Here is a 20,071-nt window from a genome sequence, read left to right as displayed (position 1 = left end):
AAAGTCTTTGCATGTATTATAGCTCTAAGCTGCTTCAAATCCTTGCAAATTGTTTCATTTTTTCCCTGCATGTTTTAAAATTCTCACGTAGCTGTAAGCCTTCGATTTACAACTGTTTTAATTCATCTGTATCACGGATGAAGCTGCTAAAGATTTTTCAATACCTCTTAAAATATTCACATTGACCACAAAAGAAAATACTTCAGGAGAACTTGTTGCCAAGTGGGAAATATATCCAGTGTTGCAGTTGACTGATTCTGGGCGATAAAGCAAATCAAATTGATTGACAGGACAGAAGCAGTGCTTCAGAAACACACCTTTCACCATCGACCACAAAAGAATGTCAATCTTTGCTAATATTGCAACTGTCTGGCAAAGGCAAAGGTGTTGATATCTTCCTTTTCATCATTAACCATTAATATTATTATTAATAAAATTGATCTGAGAAATCATCGTGTGGCACTGAGTCCCAGTGGAAAAATCTCAACTCATTTCTAGTTTGCCCTTGGACAGAAAATGATCAGCAGCTGACAATTTCTGTCTCCATAGTACACCCTATTGATGCCTTAGTATACTCTAACCTGGAACTGGGAGACTGTTTACAAAAACACACAGTAAATGAAACTAAATAATGCACAGCTGCTGAATCAGATCTCTGTAGCCCCGCCATGTCTAGTCATGAATGGCGGTGGACAATTAATGGGAAGAAGGAATTTCAAGACCGTACATATCCTCCCTGATGGGTGCTGTATGTGTGAGTGCCTAGTTTCACCCCATTCTGCACTATCTTTCATCTGTGGCAGACCTGTTTATTAGCATCTTGAATGACAAGCCATCATGCAGAAAAAGCAGGAAAAAAGTTGAGAATGGTGCTCCACAGTACATCTGCAATCAAAACCTCTAGCAGTTGATGCTGATATTTGCAGTTTACTTGCAGTTTTTTCAGTGGTGAAGATCATTTTCACTTTGCATTCAGGTGGGCAGAATCTAAACTGCAAATCAGGAGGGAGCTGCTTGACTAGAGGAGGTAATAGAGGACTTTCCTCAAGGTGAACAGTAAAGAGATCCTGTTGTACTTACAAAGATTGGATTTGTTTTCTTTCTTGTCGCTGGTCACAATTGTGCAAAATGAGGTTGTGAATTTGTGTCTGATGTTTCTTCTCACCATGTTTTAACACATTGACAAGAATTGTGGCCTTCCAAGACCTTTTTTTTTAAATTAATAAATGGTCCCTCCAACTTTTGTCAATCTGAGATAACAACGTGATTAGATTGGACAATATTCTGTGGATGGAATCAAGGGAATAGAAGGTTTTCAATTTGTAGACTATTTGGAAATAATGAAACATCTGTACTTTGAACTTTGTAAGTCTGGGGTTAATTTTCTTGTCTTTTTATTGTTTCTACTAGGACCTATGTGAATCTCCGCAGCTGTTTGTAAATGGAATCAGTTCACACGATTTAAACCAAGGGGATCTGGGGAATTGCTGGTTTGTAGCTGCTTGTTCCTGTTTAGCTCTTCGGGATGGTCAATGGCAAAAGGTGAGAACTTTGTTTAAATCATGGTAATGTCCTGAAGTTACTTAAACCTTTGAAGTATGCAATGTTATTTAACAGTGCATTAGTCTTTTCTCAAGATTAAACCTGAAGTTATAATTTTGTCAGGTGGTCCTTCAGCAGAGTAGAATACTGAATGATGATTATTTGACATTATAATCATATTTACACATTATATTAACTTGCAATTTGCTAGAACAAATCACTTTGACATTAAATTATTCATTTTCACAGCTGACAACCGCTTTCATTTTCCTCATCTCGTCCTCTTCTGATTGCTTCTTATTCATTGTTAAATGTGTCACAGCTGCATTGAATGTGGAAATACAGATGGCCAGTGCATTATTAATAGAACACTAATAGATGTTAGACAAAGGATATGAGACAGGAATAGCTGACAGCATAAACTGTAACAGAGGAATTGAGTTTAAATGCTGTTGCGGGAGTGGGGTGGTAAGTAAATTAAGCAGAATGAGACATCTGTCCAGCTTTTACATCTCTCTGGGTCTAGAGTTACACTTGACACAGGTCAGCTTCTGACAGTGTTCAGAAGAACGTGAGAACTAGGAACAGCAGTAGCCATTTGGCCCGTTGAGCTTGCTCTGCCATTCAATAACATCATGGTTGATCTAACTTTTCTCAAGTCCACTGGCAATGCAAATACGATGTGTGAGAATTTCCTTGCCTCTGATGTGCTAGCATAAAAATGGAGCAGGATTTCAAAAACTGCAGCAAGATACACACAGTGACCACTTTATTAGATATCTCCTGTACTACTGAAGATCTTTTCCTTTCTAGAGGGAGCTATCAACTCTTTCACACCCAACCCCATCAGCCAATATCCTTTGTAGACTTCTCCTTTTTCCACCTACACACAGTTGTCACTTTTTTAGGTATCACTTATACCTGATAAAGTAGCCACTGAGGGTATGATCGTGGTCTGTTGCTGTTGTAGCCCATACACTTCAAGGTTCAACATAACACCATGTCCTTAAGATATAGGAGCAGAATTACACCATTTAGCCCATCAAGTCTGCTCTGCCATTTCATCATGGCTGATCTATTCTTCCTCTCAGACCCAATCTCCTGGCTCCCACCCCCACCATCCCTTCATGCCCTAACCAATCAAGAAACTATCAATCTCTGTCTTAAATATACATAAAGACGTCCTCCACAGCTGCCTATGGCAACGAATTCCACAGATTCAGCACTCACTGGCTAAAGAAATTCCTCCTCATCTCTGTTCTAAAAAGACACCCCTCTATTCTGAAGCTGTGTCCTCTGGTCTTTGACACTCCCAACATAGGAAACATTTGCTCCACATCCACTCTATCAAGGCCTTTCACCATTCAATAGGTTCCAATTGGGTCACCCCTCATTATTTGGAATTGCAATAAAATTAGGGTCAGAGCCATCAAATGTTCTTCATATGACAAGCAGTTTAATCCTGGAATCATTATTGTGAACTCCTTTGATCCTCGACCAGTTTCAGCACACCCTTTCGTAGATAAGGGACCCAAAACTGTTCTCAATATTCCAAGTGAGGCCTCACCAGTGCTTTATAAAGTCTCAACATTTCATTCTTGCTTTTATATTCTAGAAATGAATGCTAACATCGCATTTATCTACCTCACCAAAGACTCAACCTTGGAAATTAACCCTTTGGGAATTGTGCATAACAACTCCCAAATCCTTTGCACCTCAGATTTTTGTATTTTCTCTCCATTTAGAAAATAGTCAACCCTTTTATTTCTTCTACTAAAGTGCATGACCGTTCACTTCCTGGTACTGTATTCCATTTACCACTTCTATGTCCATTCTGATAATCTGTCTAAGTCATTCTGTAACCTCTCTACTTCCTCAAAACTACTGCCCCACCTCCTACCCACGTAAGAAGAATTGGTTCCAACACAGACCTCTGTGGAACACCACTAGTCACCAGCAGCCAACCAGTAAAGGCTCACTTTATTCCCACTCTTTGCTTCCTGCCAATCAACCACTGCTTGTCCATGCTAGAACCTTTCCTAAAATACTATAGGTTCACAGCTTGTTTTAGAGCCTCATGTGTGGTACCTTGTCAGAGGCCTTCTGAATATCCAAGTACACAATATCAACCAATTCTCCTTTCTCTATCCTGCTTGTTATTCCTCCAAAGAATTCCAATAGATTTGTCAGGCAAGATTTTCCCCTTGAGGAAACCATGCTGACTACGGCTTATTTTATCATCTACCTCCAAGTACCCTGTTACCACATTCTTAACAATTGATTCCAACATCTTCCCAACCACTGACATCAGATAAACTGGCCTATAATTTCCTTTCTTCTGCTTCTCTCCGTTCTTGAAGAGTGGAGTGACATTTGCAATTTTCCAGTCTTCTGGAACCATCCCAGAATCTAGTGATTCTTGAAAGATCAATAATATTGCTCCCAACAATCTCTTCAGCCACCTTATTCAGAACTCTGGTGGGTACACCATCTGGTCCATATGACTTATCAACTTTCAGTTTTGCAAGAACCTTCTCCCTAGTAATGGTAACTTCACACACTTCATGTGCTCTCTGCGGCTTGTATGTTGGCTTTGACTTCTGTTGTTAGTCACAGTTGTATCGACTTGCCTTTAGAATATTTCTTCATCTTTCGCTGCGTATACCCTGTGCTTTCAAAATTGCTTCCAGGAATTCCAACCATTGCTACTCTGCTGTCATCCCTGCCTGTGTTCTTTTCCAATCAGTTCTGGCCAAGAACTCGCTGGTGCCTCTGTAATTCCCGTTACTCAACTCTAATATTGATACATCTTTTAGCTTCTCCTTCTCAAGTTTCAGGGTAAATTTGATCATATTATCTAATCAATTCCAGTTTAATGCACAACACCCAATCTAGAATAGCTGATCCCCTAGTGGGCTCCACCACAAGCTGCTCTAACAAGCCATAGAACATAGATCATAGAAAACCTACTGTACAATACAGGCCCTTTGGCCCACAAAGCTGTGCTGAACATGTCCTTACCTTAGAACTACCTAGGCTTACCCGTAACCCTCTTTTTTTCTAAGCTCCATGTAACCATCCAAGAGTCTCTTAAAAGACCCTATCGTTTCTGCCTCCACCACTGCCGCCAGCAGTTCATTCCGCGCACTCACCACTCTCTGCATTAAAAAAAACTTACCCCTGATATCTCCTCTGTACCTACTTCCAAGCGCCTTAAAACTATGCCCTCTCGTGCTAGTCATTCCAGCCCTGGGAAAAAGCCTCTGACTACCCACACGATCAATGCCTCTTATTATCTTGTACACCTCTATCAGGTCACCTCCCATCCTTTACCATCTCATAATTATTCTAGAAATGCCCCCTCTTGGAATCCAGAACCAAACTGATTTTCCCAATCTACCTGCATACTGAAATTCCTCATGACTATCGTAACATTTCACTTTTGGCATGCATTTTCTATCTCCAATGTAACTCATAGACCACATCTTTACTACTGTTTGGGGGTCTGTATACTACTTCCATCAGGGTATTTTTTACCCTTGCCGTTCCTTAATTCTATCCACAACGATTCAACACCTTCCAACCCAATGTCACCTCTTTCTAATGATATAATTTAATTTTTTTATGAGTAAAACCAAACCACCCCTACTGCCTTCCTGCTTGTCCTTTTGATGCAATGTGTATCCTTGGACATAAAGCACCATGCTATAATCTTTCAAGCATGTCTCAGTAATACTTGTCAGTCTGAAACTGTGCTACAAATTAATTGATCTCATTCTGTATCAAATATAAGACCTTCAGTTCTGTATTCAGCCTTGTAGATTTTGCCTGCCTTTTATCCTGCAACTCATCCTGTTGACCACAATTTTGCCCTATCATCAGCCTCTCCTTGCTATGATTCTGACTACACATTGCCTTTGTTTGTAAACCATCTACATCATCCTCAGCACTATCACTCTGGTTCCTGATAGTCTTCTGCACACAGTGGTTGTATTGCCTCGTTATTAAAGTTAATGTTACCCTCCTGTCAGCTTGAACCAGTCTGGCTATTCTCCTCTTGCCTGTCAATACAAAACATTTTGCCCACAGAACTACAACTCACTGGATGTTTTTGTTTTTGCACCATTCTCTGTAAACTCTAGTGATTGTTGTGCATGAAAATCCCAGGAGATCAGCAGTTCCTGAGATACTCAAACCATCCTGCCCGGCACCAACAATCATTCCACGGTCAAAGTCACTTGGTTCACATTTCCTCCCCATTCCGATGTCTGGTCTGAACAATTGAATCTCTTGACCATGTCTGTGTGCTTTTATGCATTGAGTTGCAGCCACATGATTGGCTGGTTAGATATTTGCATTAATGAGCAAATCCACAAGTATACCTAATAAAGTGGTCATTAAGTGTGCCAAGCACAAACTATGGGTGCTGTATTGTTTTCAGTGATATTGAGAGAGCTTGCCTGAAACAATTGTTGAGTATCTGTTTATTAAGTTTATAGGAACCTCAATAGACTTTTGTCAGATAGAACACCTGCTGTACTTGCTGGTCTTTGGAGATATTTGGAAAATCACCTCAGACTATATTTGTTCTTTGACTGGGCAAGTGTATGGAGCCTTCACTCTGAGAACGCCATGACGCCAGGTATATTTAGGGCTACAAGCTCTATTTCTTGGTTAATATAAATGCCCTTGGCTTCAAAGAGAATGAAATTTAAAAAAAAGAATTATTTGAAACACATCTTTTCAGTGCAAAATTATTAGCAAAAAATAGGATGAACCTGAATGGGAAACAAAATAAAATTATAAACATGAGATTTTGCAGATGCAGGAAATTCAGAGCAATACACACAAAATGCTGGAAGAACTCAGCTGGTCAGGCAGCATCAATGGAGAATAAACAGTTGACATTTTGAGCTGAGCCCAATCAAGACCCTTTAGTTTCAAGAAAACTATCACTGTATTTTATAGCTTAAAATGGTTGCAAAGTTTATATTTAACCAATGGTAAATAATTTCTTCTTGGTGATTTCAGGTCATCCCAGACTGGAAGAAGCAGGACTGGGACTCAAAAAATCCAAGTAATCATGCAGGCATCTTTCACTTCCGGTTTTGGCGCTTTGGTGAATGGACTGACGTTGTGGTAGATGATCGTCTTCCAACATTGAATGGCAAGCTCCTGTTCTGTCACTCGAATTCCAAGGAAGAATTCTGGAGTGCATTATTGGAGAAGGCATATGCAAAGTAAGATGGCGCAACCATCACCAATTCCATTGATAGTGAAATGTGTGGAGACTTGCAGATTACCTGTTCCGTGTGCCAAAGATAAGTTGTCCAATTGTTTTGGGACCCTGGAATTTATTGAATATCACGTAGTCCCATTGATCATGACACGTTTGTCAGATTGGTCATAATATTACTAAATCTTCTATTAGGTCTCATTCTCCCACTTCTGTGAACATTGATCATTTGCTTTGTATTCCAGAACAGCAATTGAAGTTCTGTGGTAATGAATAGTTTCTGGTCTCAAAGGAAACTCATTAAATTATTCAATTTTTACTGTTGTCAGGACATGATTCATGGGATCTATTTGAAAATGAAGGAGTTGAAAGCTTGCAACAAGCATATATATGCACGGATTTCATATATTTACACTAGAGTCTTTAGACAAATTGGAATTGATTTATTATTGTCACATGTACTGAGATAGAATGAAAAGCTTTTGTGTGCTGTTCATACAGTGCATTGAGGTAGAACAAAATAAAATAATAACAAAAAGCAAAATGAAGTCCAACAACTACAGAGAAGGTGCAGTGCAGCTAAGGTGCAAGATCATAACAAGGTAGATTGTGGTACTAGAGAACCATTCAATTCTCTTATAACAGCAGGATAGAAGCTGTTCTTGAGCCTGGTGGTATTTGCTTTCAGGTTTTTGTATCTTAGAGTCATAGACTCATAGAAGAGTACAACACAGAATCAGGCCCTTTGACCCATCTAATCCATGCCAAATTATTAATCTGCCTGGTCCATTGACTTGCACCGGGACCATAGCCATGTACTAATTCATCCATGTACAATCCAAATTCTTCCTAAACGGTGAAATCTAACATGCATCCACTACTTCAACACTCATTCACACTCATTCCACACTCTCTCAGCACCCTTTGACAGAAGGAATTCCTCATCATGTTCCCCTTAAACATTTCCCTTTTCACCTTTCCACTGACCTCTAGTTCTGGTTTCACCCAACCTCAGTGGAAAAAGCCTGCTTGCATTTACCCTATCTGAACTCTCATAATTTTGTATACTTCTATCAAATCTCCTCTCGTCCTCCTGCACTCTAGGGAATAAAGTCCTAACCTATTCAGCCTTTCCCTATAACTCAGGTTGTCAAGTCCTAACAACATCCTTGTAAATTTTCTCTTCACTCTTCCAACCTTATTGACATTTTCTGCCTGATGGGAGAGGTAGAGCAAGCAGATGACAGACATCATGATGATGGCAAGTTTCCAAATTGTGTATGTTATTGCACAGGGAGAAAGACAGGTACAATACAATATGGAAGACCATGAGACTTTGGCTCATCGAGTCTGTTCTGCAGAAGAAGTACATAAGTATAGAAAATCAAAAAGTAAAATCTGAATGGGTGAAGCTAAGAAATAGCACGAGGTAGAAAAATACTAGGAACAGTACGTATAGAATGCACAACCCCTCACCCCCCAAAAAATGATTAATTTGAGTATGGTATAAATCAAGAAACTTGATATCCAAGCTGTGATAATTACAGGGGACTTTAACATGCACGTAGCTTGTCCAAAATAAATCGGTAATAAGTTATTGAGGATGTATTCATAGAGTTTACAAGTAACATATTTTTCCAATCAGTATCTTGAGAAACCAACAAGAACACAAGTTAGTTTAGATTTAATATTGTGTCCTGGGAGAAGTTTAACAGACGATGAGGTAGTTTAGGAACAATGGTCATAGTATGATAGCATTTCATAGAAGATCACTAGACACTAGCTACTAGAATACTACAGCACAGTACAGGCCCTTCAGCCCTCAATGTTGTGCCGACCCATATATTCCTAAAAAGAATGTACTAAACTCATACTATCCCATAAACCTCTATTCTTTCATCCGTGTGCCTGTCCAAGAGGCTCTAAAATACCTCTAATGTTTTAGCCTCCACCACCATCCCTGGCAAGTCATTCCAGGCACCCACAACCCTCTGTGTTTAAAAAAACCCAGCAACTTACCCCGATGTCTCCCCTAAACTTACCTCCCTTAACTTTGTACATATGCCCTCTGGTATTTGCTATTCGTGCCCTGGGAAACAGGCACTGGCTATCCACCCTATCTATGCCTCTCACAATCTTGTAGATCTCAATCAAGTCCCCTCATCCTTCTATGCTCCAAAGTGAAAAGTCCCAGCTCTGCTGACCTTGCCTCATAAAACCTGTTTTCCAATCCAAGAAACATCCTGGTAAATCTCCTCTGCACCCTCCCCATAGCTTCCACATCCTTCCTATAATGAGGTGACCAGAATTGAACACAATACTCCAAGTGGGGTCTCACCAGAGATTTGTAGAGTTGCAACGTGACCTCTCTACTCTTGAACTCAATCCCCCTATTAATGAAGCCTGGCATCCCATAGGCCTTCTTAACTACCTTATCAACCTGTGCAGCGACCTTGAGGGATGTATGGATTTGAACCCCAAGGTCCCTCCGTTCATCCACACTCTTAAGTAACTGACCTAATGTCCTGATGTAGGATTTCATCCCAGATGTCAAAAATTCCTCTCATTGTGGAATTCCATTGTGTTCTTGCTTACAGGCTGGCGGGTTGCTATGAAGCTCTGGATGGAGGAAATGCGGGCGATGCCATTGTTGATTTCACTGGTGCAGTGGCAGAAACCATTGACGTGCAAAACGCCAACTGTGCAGAAAACAAATACAGTTACGTGAAGCTATTTGAGAAGCTGTCAAAGGTGTACAAGCGAGGAGGGATGATTAGCTGTTCCATCCATGTATGTCCCTCTTTTCTGTCTGATTTCTATAATGTGAATTACTTGAGTTTTAGTTCAAGAGTCGAGAAGTGGTGTTGTGGCTTTATTAAGATCTATTTAGATGGCATCTGGAGTATTACATTCAATTCTGGTCACCCCATTATAGGAAGGATGTTAAGGCTTTGAACATTTCTTTTAAGGAGAAGTTGGACAAACTTAGGTTGTTTTCTCTGGAACAACGGAGGTAGAGGCTTATGAGAAGCAGTCAGGATCTTTCCCCCAGGGTTAAAATGTCAAAAAATAGAAGACATGCATTTAAGCTGAAAGGGGGCAAAATCAAGGGAGACAGACAGGGCAATTTTGTTACACAAAGTGGTGGGATTATGCTCCCTGGGATGGTGGTGGAGGCAAATATGCTAGAGGCATTCATGTAAACGTGCATGAAATGGACATTGCGTAGGCAGAAGGGATTAGTTTAGTTGGGCATTTGATTGAACTTACTGTAGGATTTTGGACAGATGATGGCTCTCAGAAAATTATCATAGAATTGCAGTCCATACTTTCTTGGAACATATTCTAGCGGTCGTTCTGCATATACAGGTATGTTATATATTTGAATTGGATTTTTAAAATGTTAATATAGCCCAGGGAAAAAAAAAATAGAAATTCTTAGCTACTCCTGCCTGTGTGCTCTCACGTTGATTGGAAAATTGTCATCCTTAAGTAAAATACTAATCAAGATACTTTGAGAATAAAATTTGGCAAGTCAGTTTGCAGCTGTATAAAACATTGGTGAGCCCATTTTTTTGGAGTATTGTGTGCATTTCTGGTCTCTCCAGTACAGGAAGAATGTGAAGGTTTAGGAGAAGGTGCAAAGGAGGTTCACCAGGATGTTCAAACAACAACACACACAAAATGCTGGTGGAACACAGCAGGCCAGGCAGCATCTATAGGGAGAAGCGCTGTCGACGTTTCGGGCCGAGACCCTTTGTCAGGACTAACCAAAAGGAAAGATAGTAAGAGATTTGAAAGTAGTGGGGGGAGGGGGAAATGCAAAATGATAGGAGAAGACTGGAGGGGGTGGGATGAAGCTAAGAGCTGGAAAGGTGATTGGCGAAAGTGATACAGAGCTGGAGAAGGGAAAGGATCATGGGACGGGAGGCCTCGGGAGAAAGAAAGGGGGGGGGTGGGGGGAAGCACCAGAGGGAGATGGAAATCAGGCAAACAACTAAATATGTCAGGGATGGGGTAAGAAGGGGAGGAGGGGCATTAACGGAAGTTAGAGAAGTCAATGTTCATGCCATCAGGTTGGAGGCTACCCAGCCGGTATATAAGGTGTTGTTCCTCCAACCTGAGTTTGGATTCATTTTGACAGTAGAGGAGGCCATGGATAGACATATCAGAATGGGAATGGGACGTGGAATTAAAATGTGTGGCCACTGGGAGATCCTGCTTTTCCTGGCGGACAGAGTGTAGGTGTTCAGTGAAACAGTCTCCCAGTCTGCGTCGGGTCTCACCAATATATAAAAGGCCACACCGGGAGCACCGGATGCAGTATACCACACCAGCCGACTCACAGGTGAAGTGTCGCCTCACCTGGAAGGACTGTCTGGGGCCCGGAATGGTGGTGAGGGAGGAAGTGTAAGGGCAGGTGTAGCACTTGTTCCATTTACAAGGATAAGTCCCTCCTTCTTACCCCATCCCTGACATATTTAGTTGTTCGCCTGTTCTCCATCTCCCTCTGGTGCTTCCCCCCACCCCCCCTTTCTTTCTCCCGAGGCCTCCCGTCCCATGATCCTTTCCTTTGTCCAGCTATGTATCACTTTCGCCAATGACCTTTCCAGCTTCATCCCACCCGCTCCGGTCTTCTATCATTTTGCATTTCCCCCTCCCCCACTACTTTCAAATCTCTTACTATCTTTCCTTTCGGTTAGTCCTGACGAAGGGTCTCGGCCCGAAACGTTGACAGCGCTTCTCCCTATAGATGCTGCCTGGCCTGCTGTGTTCCACCAGCATTTTGTGTCTGTTGCTGTTTGAATTTCCAGCATCTGCAGATTTCCTCGTGTTCACCAGGATGTTGCCTGGTTTGGAGAGTATTGGCCATAAAGGGGAGATTGGGCAAACATGGGTTGTTTACTCTGGAGGCTGAGGGGTGACATGACAGACATATGAAATTCTGAGATGTGTAGATAGAGTAGCTAAAGTCTGCCTCCCGGGTGGAAATCTCAGATACTAGACATCATAAATTTTAAGGCAAGAGGTGAAAAGTTTGAAGATTTTTACTCAGCAAGTAGTAGGTACCTGGAACACAATGCCAGGGAAAGTGGTGGAGGCAGATATAATAGCAGTGCTTATGAGGCGTTTACTCAGACACACGAACAGAGGGAATGGAGAGGGATATGGACCATGTGCAGGCAGACGTGTATGTTTTAACTTGGCATCACACATCATGAGCTGAAGGATTGTTCCTGTGCTGTGCTGTCATTTATTCTGCATTGATCATGTGGATAGCCAGAGGCTTTTTCCCAGGGCTGAAATGGCTAACATGAAGGGGCATAGTTTTAAGGTACAGAGCGATGTCAGAGGAAAGTTTTTCCACACAGAGAGTGGTGGGTGTGGGGAATGCATTGCTAGTGATGGTGGTAGAGGCAGATACAATAGGGTCTTTCAAGACACTCTCAGATAGGTACATGGAGCTTAGAAAAGTAGACGGCTATGCGGTAGGGAAATTCTAGGCAATTTCTAGAGTAGGTTACATGGTCGGCACAACATTGTGGGCTGAAGGGCCTGTAATGTGCAGTAGATTTCTATGTTCTACGTTCTATATTGATAACACACAAAATGCTGGAGGAACTCCGCAGGCCAGGTAGCATCTATGGGGTAAAAAAAAAAAGCACAGTTGACGTTTTGGGCCAAAACCGTTTGGCAGGATTGGAGAAAAAAAGCTAAGGAGTAGGTTTGAAAGGTCGGGAGAGGGGAGAGAGAACCATAAGGTGATAGGAGAAACTTGGAGGGGGAGGGATGAAGCAAAGAGCTGGGAAGTTGATTGGTGAAAGAGACAGAAGGCCATGGAAGGAAGGAAAAAAAAGGGGGTGGGGGAGGAGCACCAGAGGGAGGCGATGGGCGGGCAAGGAGATAACATGAGAGAGGCAAAAGGGGATAGGAAATGGTGAAGAGAGGCTGAGGCATTACTGGAAGATTGAGAAATTGATGGTCATGCCATCAGGTTGGAGGCTACCCAGATAAGGTGTTGTTCCTCCAATCTGAGTGTGGCCTCATCATGGCAATAGAGGAAGCCATAGATTGACTAATCGGAATGGGAGTGGGAAGAGGAATTAAAATGGGTGGCCATTTGGAGATCCTGCTTCTGCTGGTAGGTGCTTGGCGAAGTGGTCTCCCAATGTACGTCGGGTCTGACTGATAAAGGAGGTCACTCTGGGAGCACCGGACACAGTATATGATCCCAACAGGCCGACAGGTGAAGTGTCACCTCAGCTGGAAGGACTGTTTGGGGACTGCTTGTATTGCTCTATCTCAATGACTAAATCAGATTCGGGTTTAATATCACTGGCATATGTTGTGAAATTTATTAATGTTGCAGCAGCAGTACAATACAATACATGATAAATAAATAAATCTGAATTAGAGAGTGTGTGTGTGTGTGTGTATCTATACACACACAATAGTTAAATTAAGATAAATACTTCAAAAACCAGAAATTTAAAGAAAGTAATGAGGTGAGGTTCATGGGTTCAATGTCCATTTGGATATTGGATGACACAGGGGAAGAAGCTTTTCCTGAATCACTGAATGTGTTCTTTCAGGCTTCTGTACCTCCTTCCTGATGGTTACAAAGACAAGTGGGCATGTCCTGGGTGGTAGGGGTCCTTGATGATGGAAGCTGATTTTCTGAGGCACCGCTCCTTAAAGATACCTTGGATACTACAGAGGCTAGTGATGCACCATCAATAACTCTCGGAGACGTGAGGCGAGATATAGGCTTTTATTGGCTGGAAGAAAGAACAAGCAGCAAGTGACCACCACACAACATCCTGGAGACTGAGGCCGGGGCTGTGTCTCCAATCGCCTTTATACCGGGGTCCATGGGGGGAGCCACGGTCAGTGGGAGGAGCCACAGGAGCAGTCAGCGGGGGGGGGGGGGTGTGTCCAGACAGGTATATGTAGTTCACCACAGCTAGTAACCATGATGGAGCTGACTAATTTTACAACTCTCTCCAGCTTGCTATGATTCAGTGAGGTAGCAACCCCTTCCCCCCAAACCAGGCAGTGATGCAACCTGTCAGGATGTTTTCCACAGTATATCTGCAGAGGTTTTCCAATGTTTTAGGTGGCAAAGCAAATCTTCTCAAACTCCTAATGAAATTTAACCACTGCCTTGCATTCTTTATAGCTGCATCAATATGTTATAAAGCTATACAACATATATAAATTATATATATATATATATATTTCAATTTAATAATGAACAGTTACTTTACAGTCCATTGTATTTCACATAATGGATGAAAAAAATGTCCATGATAGAACAGATATGTGGTGCTTTAGTCACCAAGGCTTGTATGCCATAAGCAAACTTTATAACACTGAAGAAATGTTTGCAGAGCAATGAGGCAGAAAATTATATCCTAAAATATTTCCTTCTAATTGGATTCTTAGATTACTTAATCCTATCCACTGAGAAAGGGGCATTTAAGGTCCTCTTGTTAAATGGAGATACATTTTCCTTTTAGACTATGAATAGAAGCTAAGGAAAATGCACTAATCTCTCTCCAAAGGAATCTTGATACAAAAATCACCCAACTGAAATTAAAGTTGATGATCTCTTGAGCTATTTAGCCAGTTTTGATTGCTCTTGGAAGATACGCTTGACTGCCCACTCACTGAGCCATCACAATTGATATATCTTCACATCTGTACTGTGGTATGGCTGAATTCAGTCATGCAACTGTGGCTCCCACTGCAGGTGAACACAGAGAAAACGACTCTAATTGTACCAATTCTGAAATCTAGTTGAACTCTCAGTGAATGCCTGCTCTAATCATAACTGTTCAGCTGTATTTAAAACCATAACCAATCAGGGAGTACTTGTGTGCTGAAAGAGTTCAGACCTTTCAGTGGGTTGCAAACTTCATTTGACCTCATGAAGTTACGTCAAATGTTAGAAAGACTCTAGGGAAGAAAATGATAGTTGCATATATTAGTTGATTTGTGAGGCTTTGTTTATCTGGATAGAGCTTTTTGACATAATATCAAAATTAAATCTTGTAAATTATCCAGTTGAATTTTTGCCCTTTGACACTGCTTATTGTTTAATCTCAACCATGGCACGATATCTCTGTTATCCATCTTTGATTAAATATCCTTATGTAGGATTAGGATAGAAAGAAAGTTAAACAGAGAAACATATCCAAGAACTGTAAGGCAAATTAAAAACATAAAAAGCCATGGGAATCAAGAGCTTTTTTGAGGGCATTTGGGGATATTAAGGAAATCAAGAAGTGAAAAGGTTAGTGCTAGGAATGGCACTGAGATGAATGAGCAACACTGAGTTACCATGTACCTACAGTAAATGCAATGCACTTTTATTTTTAGCAAATCACTGATAAATGAACAATGTCCTCTTGTATATTTATAGGACAGAGTTAACAAGAAAGTGATAACCAGCAAGTTGCATGGGCTGAAGACAGACCATTCATATTCTGTGACAAATGTGCAAAGAGTCCGTCTGGGTAACACTCCGGAAAAAGTGTTTATGATCAAAATGAGGAACCCTTGGGGTAAAGTTGAATGGCTGGGCCCTTGGAGTGATAAGTGAGTAGTAAACATTATCAGTTCATGAATTAAATGAGAAACTAGATTGGAGAAGTCTAAATAGGTTGGCCTTTTTGTTTTTGAGAAAACACGGGGTAATAGAAAATGGTCTTCTCTCACATGCATTTAATACAAGATGTATCACTGTATGTGTTTTGTTTCCTGTATCCAAAATTCAGGTAATTAAGTTTTATAGTTGCAGTATGGCAATGTAGAGATTACATCATGGGTGATGAAGATCCAAGTATCCAGACTGCCAATGGAGAGAAATGATTTCAAATTTAAATTCAAATGAGTAATTAAATCCAGGTGAATAATGGCTGGGGTCACCCATCCTGAAAAGACACTGCCCAGAAAAAGGCAATGGCAAACCACTTCTGTAGAAAAATTTGCCAAGAACATTCATTGCCATGGAAAGACCATGATCGGCCACATCATAAGGCATGGCACATAATGATTCAATGAACGAAGTTGTACAAGAGTAGTACTGTTGCAAAATCTAGTGTAACTGGAGATGCAAGAGACTGTGTTTGTTATAAACACACTGACTCTCTCACTACTTTGAATACACCTTCTCCAAACCAGCCTCTATCTCTTTCTGTCAGTTTCTTCATCTCAACCACAAGGCTTTCCACTCTAGGATATCTGGTGTCCTTCCTTCTATGAAATATGTGGTTGATGGAGCCCTAACCCACTTTTCTTCCATTTCCTGGACTTTTGCTTTCAGACCTTCCCCTACAGACAGAACAGAAATAGAATTCTCTTGGTCCTCATCTCTCTCTCCTCCAGCCTCTTCCCTTCCCCTCTCGCCAATTTCTGCCTCCTGTTGGGGCCACTCTCCCTCTGATAATGACTAACAAGAGAAGATCTGCAGATGTTGGAAATCAAAGCAACGCACTCAAAATGCTGGATGAACTCAGTGGGCCAGGAAGCATCTATGGAAAACAGTCCAGTCAACGTTTCGGGTCGAGACCCTTTGCCAGGACTCCTGGATTGTTCATCACTACCCCACCCCCACCCCTCCCCATCCTCTGGCACTTTACATTGCAACCAGAGGAGTTGCAACATTTGTCCCTACACCTCCTTCCTCACTGTCAAGTAGAGACATTAACAGCGCTTCCAGGTCAGGCAAAGGATTACACACACCACCTCTAACCTTGTCTACTACATTTGATGCTGTCAATGTGGCCTCCTCTACATCAGTGAGACCAATTATTTATAGTTCTGCAGAACAATTGTGTTCTCTCTGCAATGACCTTCTTGAACAACATGCGCAAGATGCTGGAGAAACTCAGCAGGCTAGGCGGCATCTGTGGAAAAGGGAGAACAGTCGACGATTTGGGGCGAGACACTTCATCAGGGTCTTGATCTGAAGGTTAACCATTCCTCTGCCCCAACAGATCCTGCCTGTTTGCTGGGGTTCTCCAGCAATTTGTTTTTTGTTTTTTTTTGCAATACAACTGGGCTTCATAAGCACTTAAAGTATTTGTCTGATTTATCTAGTTCACAAGAATGGAAGAAAGTGACAAAAAAGGAACGTAAAAGAATTGGCGTTGATGTTATGAATGACGGTGAGTTCTGGTAAGTCAATTCATTGTTTGCACGTTGCCTCTAGACTACCCTGAAGTAGTTTCTAAATGCAGAGGGACGGGGTGCTGGAAGCTCCGTTGGAAGTCAAAGGAGAGAGTGTCCAAGGTGGGGTCAGGGTAGAGAAGAACAGAACCAGCAGGGGGAGTAATTGAAATTTCCACCTCTCCCCCCTCATGCCACCTCCTCTTCCCCCTGCCCCCAGCAACGCCATCTCCCCCAGTCCCCCTACTGTAGCACTTATTTCTTCTCTCACACCTGTGTAGACAAAGGGAGATAGAAAATGATTTAGACTCCCCTTCTGAGGAATCCCGTAGACTGACAAATAAGAGAACCTCTTTCGAATTACCTTTGGAAATTTTTGAAATAATTACTGATAGTGTATAGGTAATGTTCTGACAAACTATGCATTAAAAATACCATAAGTAATTTATACTTATCCAAATATTTAGACCTTGGTTTAATCACTTATTCTGCAACACCTCCACTGTCAACCCTCAGTATGAACTGCAATTTCTATTTATACAAAGCATTCCTGTAGTTGGCTCTGGACACACAACAAAGAGCTGAGTGTTTCCATTCGGTGTCCGATAGCCAGATTTAAATGGTGTTAAAGGCTATTAAATTTTCCTTCAATTATCCTTTCAAAACTCAGTTTACAGTTTCTGACTGTTACTACAAATTCGAGGTGAAAATTTAACTTAATGTACAACACAGTGACAAGATTATTCGGAAATTATTCAGAGACATCAATATCAGACTTCCACAAAGGAGAGGACATTCCTGGAAAAGGCCCAGCTGAAGGTGGCTGAGTGATTATAATTGGTGATGCTCAAAAGGACAGAAAGAACGGAACATAGAGTTCTTGTACAACAATAGGACACGAGAACAATTTGGAAAAAGAAATGATTGAGCTTAAAATTCTTGAGGTAAACAAGAACACTGATACATCATGAGAATGCTTGGTGCATTCAATAAGTAGTTCACATTGATACACTTGAAAGTGTTCTTCAAAACTCAAGCTTTATTGGTTAACATGGAAACATAGAAAACAAACAGCACAATACAGGCCCTTCGGCCCACAAAGCTGTGCCAAACCTGCCACACACACACACACACACACACACACACACACACACACACACACACACACACACACACACACACACACACACACACACACACACACACACACACACACACACACACTCTTAATCATCTTATACACCTCTATCAGGTCACCTCTCATCCTCTGTCGCTCCAAGGAGAAAAGGCCGAGATCACTCCACCTATTCTCATAAGGCATGCTCCCCAATCCAGACAACATCCTTGTAAAGCTCCTCTGCACCCTTTCTATGGTTTCCACATCCTTCCTGTAGTGAGGCGACCAGAACTGAGCACAGTACTCCAAGTGGGGTCTGACCAGGGTTCTATATAGTTGCAACATTACCTCTCAGTTCTTAAACTCAATCCCATGATTGATGAAAGCCAATATATGATATGCCTTCTTAACCACAGAATCAACCTGCATAGCAGCTTTGAATGTCTTATGGAATCGGACCCCAAGATCCCTCTGATCCTCCACACTGCCAAGAGTCTTGCCATTAATACTATATTCTGCCATCATATTTGACCTACCAAAATGAACCACCTCACACTTATCTGGGTTGAACTCCTCAGCCCAGTTTTGCATCCTATCAATGTCCCATTGTAACCTTTGACAGCCCGCCACACTATCCACAACACCCCCAACCTTTGTGTCATCAGCAAATTTACTAACCCATCCCTCCACTTCCTCATCCTGATCATTTATAAAAATCACAAAGATTAGGGGTCTCAGAACAGATCCCTGAGGCACACTACTGGTCACCGGCCTCCATGCAGAATATGACCCGTCTACATCCACTCTTTACTTTCTGTAGGCAAGCCAGTTCTGGATCCACAAAGCAATGTCCCCTTGGATCCCATGCCTCCTTACTTTCTCAATAAGCCTTGCATGGGGTACCTTATCAAATGCCTTGATGAAATCCATATACACTACATCTACTGCTCTTCCTTCATCAATGGGTTTAGTCACATCCTCAAAAAATTCAATCAGGCTCGTAAGGCACGACCTGCCTTTGACAAAGCCATGCTGACTATTCCTAATCATGTAATGCCTCTCCAAATGTTCATAAATCCTGCCTCTCAGGATCTTTTCCAACAACTTATCAACCACTGAATTAAGACTCACTGGTCCATAATTTCCTGGGCCATCCCTACTCACTTTCTTGAACAAGGGAACAACATCCGCAACCCTCCAATCCTCCAGAACCTCTCCCATCCTCTTTGATGATGCAAAGATCATTGCCAGAGGCTCACCAATCTCCTCCCTCACTTCCCACAGTAGCCTGGGATACATCCTGTCTGGTCCCGGTGACTTATCCAACTTGATGCTTTCCAAAAGCTCCAGCACATCCTCTTTTCTTAATATCTACATTCTCAAGCTTTTCAGTCCACTGCAAGTCATCCCTAGAATCGCCAAGATTCTTTTCCACAGTGAATACTAAAGCAAAGTATTCATTAAGTACCTCTGCTATTTCCTCTGGTTCCATACACACTTTTCCATTGTCACACTTGATTGGTCCTATTCTCTCACGTCTTATCCTCTTGCTCTTCCCATCTTGTAGAATGCCTTGGAGTTTTCCTTAATCCTGTCCGCCAAGGCCTTCTCATGGCCCCTTCTGTCTCTCCTAATTTCATTCTTAAACTCCTTCCTGCCAGCCTTATAATCTTCCAGATTCATATCATTACCTATTTTTTTGAACTTATCATAAGCTCTTCTTTTCTTCTTGACTAGATTTACAACAGCCTTTGTGCACCACAGGTCTTGTACCCTGCCATCATTTCCATGTCTCATTGGAACGTACCTACTCAGAACCCCACGCACAAATGCCCTGAACATTTGCCACATTTCTTCAGTACATTTCTCTGAGAACATCTGTTTCCAATTTATGCTTCCAAGTTCCTGCCTGATAGCTTCAGAGTTCCCCTTACTCCAATTAAACGTTTCCCTAACTTGTCTGTTCCTATCCCTCTCCAATGCTATAGTAAAGGAGATAGAAT

The 20,071-nt window shown here is 41.7% G+C and overlaps 1 protein-coding gene across 1 annotated transcript in view; it reads left to right on the top strand.

The window, feature by feature from the left end:
• Window positions 1–20,071, top strand: part of LOC140734254 (calpain-5-like) — a 182,048-nt gene that overhangs the window by 126,783 nt on the left and 35,194 nt on the right. Inside the window, exons 3-7 of the mRNA XM_073057976.1 lie at window positions 1,411–1,542; window positions 6,574–6,782; window positions 9,376–9,568; window positions 15,204–15,379; window positions 16,883–16,960. Of these exons, the coding sequence (XP_072914077.1) occupies window positions 1,411–1,542; window positions 6,574–6,782; window positions 9,376–9,568; window positions 15,204–15,379; window positions 16,883–16,960 (788 nt within the window). The remainder of the gene's footprint in view (window positions 1–1,410; window positions 1,543–6,573; window positions 6,783–9,375; window positions 9,569–15,203; window positions 15,380–16,882; window positions 16,961–20,071) is intronic.

This window comes from Hemitrygon akajei, chromosome 10, assembly GCF_048418815.1.
Source record: "Hemitrygon akajei chromosome 10, sHemAka1.3, whole genome shotgun sequence".
Taxonomy (NCBI): domain Eukaryota; kingdom Metazoa; phylum Chordata; class Chondrichthyes; order Myliobatiformes; family Dasyatidae; genus Hemitrygon; species Hemitrygon akajei.
Note: the sequence above shows the minus strand (reverse complement) of the source record. Positions and strands in the feature narration are given on the sequence as shown.